We start from the raw sequence: 12,229 nt of genomic DNA, 5'->3' as shown, positions 1-12,229 counted from the left end.
ATTTGAATAAAGATTCCATTGAAGTATTCATCTATGTGTTTACGGAAATAATATGTATCCCTCGTTCTTTCTCTTTCTCTTAGTCAACTTTGCCCCAGCATCAGTTAGCTGTAAAATTCTTTGGGATTAAGAACTAAGCTTCTTAATAACAAAAGATGTACAATATATATAATATATATATATATATATTCCAACCCTTAGGCCAATTTAAAATATTCGTCTTTCTTAGATAGACTTTCAGGAGATGGAGTTTACTATTAGAACGTCAAAAAAATGTGTGCTGAAATATCTATTAGCAGCTTTAAAAGAACTTGGGTAATTCATTTACAGATCCCTTAAAGCATATTTCATGAATGTGTAAAATGTGTAAATTGATAATACTAACCTTTTCTTTTTGACTTGAATATCTAGAACAAGTATAAGGAAGACTTGCAGTGGCTGAAGGGCTTAGGATGTTTCCTCTATGACACACCAGATATGGTGCGCGCCCGGGACTTACGCAAGCTTTGGGTAGGTTGACCTTTTTTAATTAAATATTTAATATTCTCTTTAATAAAGTAGACTTCAAGACACAATATTAAAAAAAAAAGTAATACTAATACCTGCATTCTTAAATGCAGAGTGCTTTAATCGTATCTATCTATTATCACGTAATTATAATAAAATAAAAGACACGTAATAAAAGACACGTAATTATAATCAATGCATCTAACTGATCTTCCAGACTACATATTCCTGTGTAATTCGGCCAAATCATTTGATAAGCAAACCTTTATGACATTTTGATATTAAATGGGCGATATCATGGAAAAAGGACATTCTGCTAAGAAGTTAAGATTTGCCCAAAAAATATAAAAAAGGTTTCTTGTATGTTTTTCCCTTTTCTATGTGCCTTCTGTCTAAACATGTGTGGGTTTTTTTCTTCTAGTCTAACTATCTGTACAAAACTCCAGCCAAGAAGATGCTGGATAAATATAGCGTGGTGCTGGATACCCCCGAGTACCGAACCGTCCAGGAGTTAAAGACGCATCTGAGTCAGGTAAGTCAATATTTTTATAAATCTTTTTTCATGCCATGTTAATCCTTTCCTGTATTATTTCCAGAAAGTTTCCTAACGGTAGAAAATTAGGTTTCATGATATAATAGCCATTGCATCTCATCATGACAAAATATAGTATATTTTTCTTAAATTTAAAACATTTATAGTAATTCAGCCTGTGGAGGGTAGGGGTGCTTTGTGGCCACAAACATGCCGGAGTTTATAATAGACTTGTGCATTCGTCTTCGGGCGAACATGAAAACAAACACGAAGAGTGCGTCTTCGTGTTCGTTCCGAAGACACGCCGAAGAGAAGACAGCGGCGGTAAAACATAGGCGAAGACGAAGACACACACCACGAAGATCTTCGTGATCGTCTTCGTCTTCATCTACTATTCTCCCCCGCTTCTAACTTACCTTGTCATCGCGGCAGTTCCCGGAAGTGGAAATCCGCAGGTTCGTTGTCACGGGTTACAGGGCAGTGCGAATGAGCCTATTGGTCGCCTACAGGGACCTCCTCTGGCATCAACTTTATTGGTCGCTCGTACGGACATTTAACTAATTGAACAGGGAGGGAGACCAGTGGGATGTGCCGGGTAAATTACGGCACCAGGAGATTAACAGTCTGTACGAGGGACCCTATTGGTCGCCAGCAGGGGGGTCGTCTTCCATTGGTTGATGGCAGACGAGCCCCCTGCTGACGACCAATAGAGTTGCTCATACGTACATTTAAACTCCTGGCGCCAGAGCTGCGTTAACCCCGTATTAACCCCTTAACCGGGGAAACGAAGAATAACCGAACACGAAGAATGTCCACGAATATTCGCCCGAAGAGAAGACAGGAACAGGCGAATATTCGCGGAATACGAACATTTCCCCCCCCCCCGAAGACGAGCACGAAGATGAACACGAAGAGCCCCCTGGTGCCCAAGTCTAGTTTATAATGTCACTACTTTGGTACAAAGCTTCTTTCTTCCAGCTGCTCTGGACTAGGACCAACAAACTGTCTGTAGCTTGTAAGACACACAGGGCTGCATTAACAAGCACCTGTTTTGAGTCTATTACTTAAATGCAAAGAAACGTTTCCAACAATAAAACACAAAGGGTGACCAAAAGGTTACTTTCTTGGAAATTAAAAGCCATATACACTGCAATGTATTACCCATATGTATGATGAGTCATGTTATCAATGGTAAAAAAGCGTTAAAATGTGTTTATCCTTTATTTTTCTTCTAGTTTGTATACAGAGCAGCAGGCAATAAGCAAAAGTCCATCTATACCACCGTTCTCGATACTCCAGATCTCCTGAGAGCCAAGAAGGGACAACAGATTCAGAGTCAGGTGAGAATTAGGATTTGGGACACTTTAACTATTTTATTCTATTGATAATTGCACAGGATTTGAACTGGTTTAAAATCCTAATTAATTAAATCTTATTTTATGCAAAAGTGTGATTTATAGTTTGGGGTCACTTAAACTTGGATTAGCAAACACAAAGTGCCATTGGAACACAGGAGCGATGGGAGTGATAAAGCGCCTCTGTACACATATGAATATATTCCTTTACAGGTCATCTACAATAATCATTTACAAGCTTAAAAACATCTAGACTGTACGGCAAAAACAAGGAAATATTTGTATGTAAATGTCGCTTAATAAGGGAAGCCGGGTCATAATAAAAAGCTGTAAACAGAACCACGTTTCTAGGCACTACCTTACAGTTAAAGAAATAAATCAAATAATTAATCAGCAATCAACAAAAGTAACTAATGCTATTTAAATAAATTAACATGAACACCAATTGAATTTGAAAACAAATATTATGCATCTGAATTAAGTATATATTTTGTATTTATTTATACATACTTGTATAGTTTTCCCTATATTATGTATTTTTTAAATTTCTTTTTACAGTATTTGTATGTAGAAGTTGCTTCGAAGGAGAGGCCAATCCATCATGCTGATGGTCAGACACCCATCCTCAAGCTCGCTAAACATGTGAAGGATTTCGTTAGCGAGGTAAGAAGATGATTAACCTCGGTAACCTTATTCGGATCTGATAAACATTCTCTAGTAAACAATCCTAAACACATCTGTGGTTTTATAACTCATCTACTCCAAGAACGATAGTTGGCGTGTTATGGAAGAGTATTCCAAAAAAGATTCAATTCACTGTATTGCCCTGAGATATAATCATTTTCTGGTACAATCCAAAAGGTGATTTTTCAAGTAAAAATTGTTGTGGGGTTAGCTGGTATATCATCTTGGGGTAATATCATATATCAGGTCAGTTGCGGGGAGATCGCAAAGGGCTTGCGTCCCAGACCAAGTTTTGATCGTTATGGAAGGAGCTCTTGAGACGTCAAAAAAAGCAAAAAAAATATTGTTTGAGAAATAGTGAATTCGCCTATTTTAGGTGCGGATGAGACAGCTTCAGGCACCAACATAATATTATTCAGCTAGAACTAGCTTTCTAAATTACATATTTTGATTATCCTTATGTCACATTGTTTTCTCTTTGGATATATTTATATTTGCATTTAATTTATTATCATAATATTTTTTATTTTTTTTTCCCCCAGAAAAAATACAAAGCGCAGTATGAAAAGCTGAAGCACAAATATACTAGCGTCGCTGATACTCCCATTATTTTACGGGCAAAGAAAGCCTACTTTAATGCCAGTGATGTAAGTCTACACCTAGTTTCATGCACGTATTACAGTATATTGTATGTCTGTCTGTCCACCCCTTTTATATTCGGTCTTCCTTTTTTGGTGTATTGTGCTGAGATTTTTCCTTTCTGTGCCGTTGTGAATATTTTAGTTAATTCATACATTTAGCCATTGTAGAATATATTATGGGTGAATTTCCTTGTTTATAACTCACAAAATGACCTGTTTTCTGTTCTCTAGCTGAGATATAAAGAAACATTCGAGAATGCCAAGGGCAAATACCACACCGTGAAGGATGCACTGGACATCGTTTACCACCGAAAGGTCACCGATGACATCAGTAACGTAAGTCATGAATAAAGAGAGAGTCACAACTTCGGAATAATCGAAAGCATCTTTATATTGGGTCGCCGAGGAACAAAAAGGCAAAGTATCGACTCTAGTCTTTGTCAGACGTAATAGTGTTTGTGCTAGAGGGTATAAATAATGTAAAACATTCACATAATTAAAATCACATGTTTAAAGTGAAAATAGCCAAATTCTGGCAGATCCATATAAAAGCCCATATAAAACAGTACAATAAAAAATAATCAAAGTATCAGCAAAACTACCAGTTCTGAAATGCAAAGTCGTTTCTTTAAATCTTCTCTTAATGCAGAATTTCCTGAATATATACAATGTTGCTATTAACACTATGATAACTAAATGGCTACAGTATAACAAAATATCTCACTGATGACCATCCAATGAAAGTCATTAAGTAATCCAACAGACAATAACTAGATCTCAGTTGTCTTTATTAACTCAAAAAGATCCTAACATAAAATCCTAACATAAAATGTGCAAAAATAGGAAGATCTACCCCGTCCTTACTAATCACTGACTTATGTTTAGAGAAATGATCCACAATTCTAAGAATGATCTCTTTCGACAAGCGTCTCCCAAAAAAAGAGTCACGGGTGTAATCGTTCTTAATCTCATAGTACCGTCCAGACATAGGATGAATTAATACACTATCCCCAAAGATGGAGTTCCAAGACACATAATTTTAGCAAGGAAAAGTACCCTTTTTGGACCAGTTACCTTACAAGAAAGTTATTAGTAGTTCTTCCCTGTCTGGAAGACGTCCAAGATTGTAAGACAACTTCAGGTATATCAGGATAAGCATCACATAGAAAGTAGATGGTTTTATTTGGTCAATAGGTTTGACATACAAATCCGTCAATTACTTCTCCCACAAGCCATAAAAGTCATACTCCAAAAAAACCATTATTTACGGATGACAAATATTTGACGGCTGGTAATTTAACAAAATCAAACAAGGGCTCCAATCCCCTGTCACAATAACAAGATGCTGTAGCTCCATCAATGCATGGACCAAAGAAAGGAGGGTATGGAATAGACCCAATGCTCTTCAAACATCAAACCTGTACAAACCTGGCCACGTTAAAACCAATTGCTGCCCCGGGTATTTGTAAAAAGAATGAAACATAAAATAATTATTTTCAAGAAACAAATGTTACCTTAAAAGAAGTAAAGAAATAAAAAAAATCATGCTATATACCCCGATTCAAACTAAGTTTGTTCAACAGCCCTGATACCCTCTGCACAGGGCCGGCCGAAGACTTAACGCCGCCTGGGGCGAAGTTTAAAATGCCGCCCCCCGCCGACGCCGGGGGGGGGCGGCATTATCTACCCCCCCCCCCCACCGGTACTGACCCTTAAACAGTCCTGCGGCGAGTCTCCCTGTGCTGCCACGGTGCCGGCTTGTAATGCTGAGCGCCGGAAATTCACGTCACTTCCGGCGCTCTGCATTACAAGCCGGCACCAAGACCGAACAGGGAAACTCGCCGCAGAGGAGAGAGAGAGGGGCGCCGAGCGGGTAAGCGAAAACCACTCGGTGCCCCTCTCTCTCTCTCCTCCGCTTCAAAAAAACCCGCTTGGGGCGGCAAAGTGCCGCCCCTTCTGAAGTGCCGCCTGGGGCAATTGCCCCAGTCGGCTCCATTGTAGGGCCGGCCCTGCCTCTGCATATCTGATATAGTAAAAAGAAGAATTCCCACATCCACGTGTAATTGTTAGCTATTAACTCACCATTTCATGACGCAATAGATTGTTCATGATGTCATACTGGTTACAAATGACTTATAATGGAGTTTTATATTTCATTTTCAGGTTAAATATAAAGAGAAGTACGTCAGCCAGCTTGGTATCTGGAGATCCATCCCAGACGATCCTAATTTCTACCACCATCGTGCGGTTACAGATTCAATCAGCGACGTATGTTTGTTGCTTTAGTTTCTCACTTGTATGTAATTGTTTTTTCACAGGCCTTTTTTTAGGTTTAACCGATAAAGTACCCAGAGTAAAACAAAACTAAATGTAAATGATATTATAAAGCAGGTTGGATTATATCTGCTAGAAGAAAGAACCAGCCCCTCGAATTAAGACAGGAGGGCCTGTCGCTGCCAATTATATGGTTGCCATTTGTGTGAAAAGTTATATTTTTAAAATAACCTTTATAATGCATTTTAAAATTATGATATTTAATTAAGCTATTGAATATTATTATTATTATTATTATTATTATATATTTACTTATTTCAGTAAATTCACCTACAGTGTAAAATAGTGAGGTTTAAAATTCTCTACTGTTATTAAATTTAGGATAAATTTTATTTTTTTTCTACATACCACCTTTAACAGTGCATAATAATCAGAATTAACTCATGTAACAGCAGCACAACGAACATAGTAGGGGTAAGAAAACAGGCTTCATCTTAATTACATATACATTGGGTTTTTTTTCTCTACAGTTCAAGTACAAAGAAGACTTGACATGGATGAAGGGACTTGGCTGTTATGCTTGGGACACACCGGACTTTACCCTTGCAGGACAGAATAAGTCATTGTACAGCATGGTAAGCTTAGTGCTACACGAAAGATGGAGGGTGACGGCATCAATCCAGATGTGTCGGGACAGCGTGGATTAGACAGATGTGCCTCTTTAAGAAAAATTGGCCTGGAATATAGATATTGAAACTGAAGTTTTACTCGTCTCTCAGTCCCCATAGAATGTTGACGTAATGTGTAAAAGGCATAGTAATGTAACGTTCCATACCATAAACCTTATATCTTTATTAGATGAGATATAAATATATTAGCAATAACCTTATAATGCATAAAGTGTACATTAAAGGCAGTACTGATACATATATGTGATCTCATTTATTTGTCTACCCTTATAATCAGTCTAACTTTATTTTCAGCCTTGGAGATCTTTACCTTTTTTTTGTCCAAAATACATAGAAATGCCCAGGAATAACTTTTTACTTGTTCATCAAAAAAGCCTTGAGTATATTCGAGATTTTTAGCTATGGCACCTAGAACCCCGAGGGTTGCCTCATTACTCTATGGTAATTTTTTGGTAGTAGTGTTAAAAACTGCATTCCTTTTTATTATCCCACAGTACAAGTACAAAGAGTCATTCGAAAAGACAAAGTCTAAATTCAAGTACACATCTGACACCCCTCTGCTCAATCACTTCAAGTACGCAACACAGCTGCAGAACGAGGTAAGGTAACCACTTACATATAAGAATAGGGGTAACTGAATTTTTAGAGTCACCTAGAACACAAGATTCTAGATCAGGCCTATCCGTGCGTAGGCCATCAGGTCAGGTACTCCCCACAAGGGATTTTGTATCACCCCAGGGCCTTGTATGTTTTATATTTTAAACTTTGTTTTTAAATATTTGCAACATGTTTTACAACTGGTCCATACATTAGGGAAAAAGAAAAGAAGAATTAGAATAAAGAGCTTTGTAAAAGGCTGGTTCCCATGAAAAATAATATTTTTCTATTAACAAAGTTTAAAAAAAAAAAAAGTTAAAGCAACATAAAAAAAAATTTGCATTACGATTTTTTTTGCTCAATGTTAAGTTTTGGGACAGCCCCGTAGATAAGACACATTTTAAAGAAATATTTTTTGTTTAAAATGCAAATAGTTAACGGACCCTCTTTACCTAAAGTGTTGGTTCGTCAGTTCTAGTTTTGTCAGACCCTTTGAATGTTGGAGATACATAAATAATTGGAGCTATAATAATAATAATAATAATAATAATAATAATCAATAATTATAAATATCAATAATAATAATTCTCAAAGAAATTAAAACATTAAAACATTTGCATGTGTGCTACATGATACTTACAAAAGGGCTTTATTCACTTGATATATACATTTGAATTTGTTTAGTATATAGTATGGACTCTCCAAAGAAAGAGACGCATTAAAACATTTTTTTTTAATCGGTATAATGATTAAATGTATACATTGTCTCAAACAAAGTATTTTTAAATACAGCTCGATTGGTACCTTGTAATCACATTCTATATTTCTTTTTTCAGGATATAATTCAAGGTTATCTGTATCTACATTTTAATTTGTTTTTCTCCTTCCGTAAATGCATTTTATGAAACCCTGCTTGTGCCTTATGAAGTTATGTCCTTTAGCCCGTAGCAATAACGTTACCGATTACAAAATGTAGTGTCTTACTCCAATAATTTATAAATGATGTGCTGTTCTGAGCAGAAATTATACAAAGCTGACTATGAGAAATGGAAAGGTCACTACAGTGTTGTGGTGGATGACCCTAGACATCTTCTGGCTAAGACTTCAAGTGAACAGATCAGCCAGGTACCATTGTTGCCTGGTTTAAGGTTTCGTGTTCTGTCTGTGTAAGATGTCCGCAGACAAAGATGTCTTCTGCTCGGGTCTACTCTTATTGCCACTCAAGTGTCTACGCACATTTGAGCGAGCCTTTAACAGCTACACGTACAACTTACCCGTGGCAAACTGTGGCCTCCAACCCTATGGAAAATAATGGCAAATAGGGTAAACCAATTAACGGAACATTATACTATAACTATATATATAGCAGAAGTACTCAAACCAGTCATGAAGCTGGTCTACCAGACACTCTAGATTTAGACATCCCCCTCTAGCTTTATGTAAAACCAGAACTAGAGGGGATCCATTCAGGTCCAATCATATATTGGAGAAAATAGGCAACCCCATCTTTAAAGTAGTTCATTTGAAAAGTTTGGTTGTTTAAATACCCTTTTGCCTTGCTTTGCCACGGTGTATCTTGGCACATGTAGTAGTTCTTCTGACTATATCCCTTTACACCTGTCAAGGGGTCTAGTGCCGTCTTACATGTCTTTCTCTGTACTTCGTTGGTCTTTGCATGCACAGAAAAAGTATAAATCTAGTGCCAAGAGGTGGCTGCAACATGGGTGTAACGAAATACGTCGACCTGATGTGTTACGGGCTCTTCACAACACAAGAATGTGGAGTCAGGTAATAAAAGGCACCGCCGGTCCGCTGCGGCTGCCATAAGCTACTACCCCGCTCTCAGCCGCTAAATGCTGCGCACACCGTGTTAGTAACGCACTATAGTGTAAACTAATATTACTTTAGTGAGACCCGCGGAGCAAAAGGGAGATCAGGTGCAACTAACCCTGCATAGCACACACTGTAAAAAAAACACAACAACGTAGAAAGAAGGCTGTGTGCATAACAACTAGGTTTCAACATTCAGAAAACTCTCTGTTCCCATCCTATCCTATCTAAAGCCAGTTCGATGCAACCCACTTAGAAACCCCCCCCCCATGGTACAGAACGCATTTCAATAGACTTTAGGAAGGAAAAGTCACAAGAAGTCAAACTTTGCAGGATCCCTTGGAAGATAAGTGGAAAAAATGGGGTAAAACAAGTAAAACCACAATTGCTGCCAAGTATAAATGATTTGGCATCATAATGTGATATCAAAAAGATGATATGAGAAGGAAAAGCCGAACAAAAAAAGTTGAACTTTCTTCTGTATAAGAAACCCTCACCTGTCCTGCTCCCGTGGCTCCTTTATCCATCATCCCCATAGAGTAAAACAATAAGATATCAAAGTTCTCATTTTAAATACCAACATAACCTAACCAAAATGAATCGAGAGCTGCTTATGAAGCTCTTCGTGACATGTCGACACTTTGCATTCCCATCTGTAAAAAAGGGGAATATTCACTAAGGAGCGAAATAGAGTCCAGCTGAGTTGTGTTACTCCATCATGCTGTGACATAGCACAGGTCGGAAGGCAGCATGATAGTTAATTGTGTTATCCGAGTCCGAGAGCCCTTGTGTTCTGTTCGTCACATAGGAAAGAGCTCTCGTAGTACAGCTTAGATTATTGCTACCCATTCGCACTCGTCTCAGAGGGTGATTTTGTCTAAATTGGGTGGAATCAGACTGCAGAACTACAACGGAGTAATCAACCTTCGTAATCAACGGCCAAATGGAACGGACATAAAGCTCTTCCCACGGGAGAAGAACAGCGACCGGTTAACATCACTCCGTATTCAGCAGGCAGATATTTCTAACTATATATCTATCTATCGCATGCAAACTCTCTGTCTATTAACCAGACGTGTGCTTTTTTTTTCTCCGCGTCTCACTGTACAGAATTAACCGCGTGTCTGCCTGTGTGTGTATGTGAATATTCCCAGCATGCTTGGAAATATTTTTGCCAAATATCTTTATTTCTGATTTCGAAATTATTTCTGATCCCTGTTGCAACAAGAAATAGAATAATTAAACACATAATGAGCAAATCACAATAAATGCACATATTTCATCTATTTTATATATTCCATGACACGAGTCATATATTTAAAATATTTTTCTACCTTGTTATGCATTAAGTGCACATATTTGGCCCACATATACTATTTACGCCTATGATTTCCCACTTACACCATAACTCTGCTGACACACAAATGCCAATAATATTCAGACGTTGCATACATGTCATTTTATACACGTATGTAGCAGACAGCCCAATAAAACACGTACATAGGCATGCCTTGGTGTCATAAGCTGCGTGTCTGACTGTCTGGTTCTCTTGTTAGTGGAGATATAAGGAAAACTATGAAAAGTTGAAGGACAAGTACACGGCAGTTGTGGATACCCCAGAAAATCAGAGAGCGCAAAAAGCTGGAAAACAAATCAGCGACGTGAGTATCTTCTACGACGTTATCTTCGGGTTTTGTACGGTTCATGAGTTTATTTTTAACGGGACTATTAGGGCTATTAAATGATCAAGTCAAAGATTCTAAACCTATAATTATACCTTTTCCTTCCGTAGATCGTTTACAAAATGGAATACAACAAACTCAAAGCAAAGGGATATACATCGATCCACGACACTCCGATGTTACTGCACGTGCGCAAGGTCAAAGACAGGGTCAGCGATGTGAGTATTGTGGAACCGTGCATGTGAGACAAGGTCCAAGGAGGTCTCCAAGAGTCACAGAACCTTGGATATTCTCTTAGCATTGAGACATCCATGCAGGATTACGGCCCTCGGTACCACTCTGATTAGCCTGGCAGCGAGATATATTGTATTAAATTAAAAGACAAAGTGACTTAAAAAGAGATATAAAAAAACTGCCTTGGTAACCTAACTGCCTGGGGTTATGACCAAGGAGAGATACAGATACCATTCCTCATGGGACCTTTACGTTCCCAAGTAATTAGTAAAATGGACGGGAACCTTCTAATTTTCCTAGCACCGTGTAATTCCAAAATGATGATGTGAGAATAAAAGATCAGTTCCTGCAAAACTCCTATGTAGCAAAGATTCATATCATTGATATCGTTCAAACCATTTGCGATGTTGGTCGTTGGAAGTCATGGAAGTCTTCTTGGTGAAAAAGTCCACTAACTACCCTTTGGGACACGGACCAGCCGGTGTCCGTTCACCATTCGTTTTCCAGTGGGTATGCTAGTTGGTTTAATTTACAAAAAAAACTGTTGCTTATGGGGCTTTTTGTGATTTTTTTTTTTATAGCTGAAATACAAGGAGTTGTATGAGAAGAGCAGAGGACACTGTACGATGGGATCAGATGCTGTCCAGATCAAGACCGCAAAGAACGCCTACAAATCAATCAGCAACGTAAGTTCCCGTGAACGTTTATCCGGGTAGTTTTTGTGGTTTTTTTTTTAATAAGCGCATAATTGATGAACCTTGTCATAACGGACATATGTCTCTTTTGCCAAATATCCCTATAAACAGCTGGACTACAAGAGGAAATACGAAGCAAACAAAGCCCATTGGGAGTGGACCGTGGATAGACCAGACTTTATGCAGAATGCCAAGGCATCTTTACAGCAGAGCGATGTAAGAGACCGACCTACTTCTCCTGCGCGTTGTCTTAATACACAGTAATGTATGAACGTTACACACCGCTGTGCATCATTACGGAGCATTATTATTCCATAACGTGGTGTTCATCAGGGTCAATACAGAAAACAAGACTAGATTATTAGCTTTATTAGATTATTAGACGGTGACGCTCTGAATAACTTTGTAGCGACGCACAAAGAAGCAGTAGGTTTAGGTATTTAATGAACTTATAAAATAATAATAAGTCGAATAATTCAAAATCACATAAGAAATCTAACTTGTTGTTC

At 38.0% G+C, this 12,229-nt stretch overlaps 1 protein-coding gene across 1 annotated transcript in view; it reads left to right on the top strand.

Moving 5' to 3' along the window:
- Positions 1-12,229, top strand: part of LOC149285194 (nebulin-like) — an 85,451-nt gene that overhangs the window by 51,008 nt on the left and 22,214 nt on the right. The window contains exons 101-114 of the mRNA XM_089495736.1: positions 412-510; positions 929-1,039; positions 2,275-2,379; positions 2,953-3,057; positions 3,621-3,725; positions 3,951-4,055; positions 5,883-5,987; positions 6,524-6,628; positions 7,177-7,281; positions 8,300-8,404; positions 10,666-10,770; positions 10,902-11,009; positions 11,607-11,711; positions 11,832-11,936. Of these exons, the coding sequence (XP_089351862.1) occupies positions 412-510; positions 929-1,039; positions 2,275-2,379; positions 2,953-3,057; positions 3,621-3,725; positions 3,951-4,055; positions 5,883-5,987; positions 6,524-6,628; positions 7,177-7,281; positions 8,300-8,404; positions 10,666-10,770; positions 10,902-11,009; positions 11,607-11,711; positions 11,832-11,936 (1,473 nt within the window). The remainder of the gene's footprint in view (positions 1-411; positions 511-928; positions 1,040-2,274; positions 2,380-2,952; positions 3,058-3,620; positions 3,726-3,950; positions 4,056-5,882; positions 5,988-6,523; positions 6,629-7,176; positions 7,282-8,299; positions 8,405-10,665; positions 10,771-10,901; positions 11,010-11,606; positions 11,712-11,831; positions 11,937-12,229) is intronic.

Source organism: Sceloporus occidentalis, unplaced genomic scaffold, assembly GCF_023333645.1.
Source record: "Sceloporus occidentalis isolate IW3139 unplaced genomic scaffold, rSceOcc1.0.p SCAF_83, whole genome shotgun sequence".
Lineage (NCBI taxonomy): Eukaryota > Metazoa > Chordata > Lepidosauria > Squamata > Phrynosomatidae > Sceloporus > Sceloporus occidentalis.
The sequence above is the reverse complement of the archived record's forward strand: the minus strand, read 5'-3'. Positions and strand labels throughout refer to the sequence as shown.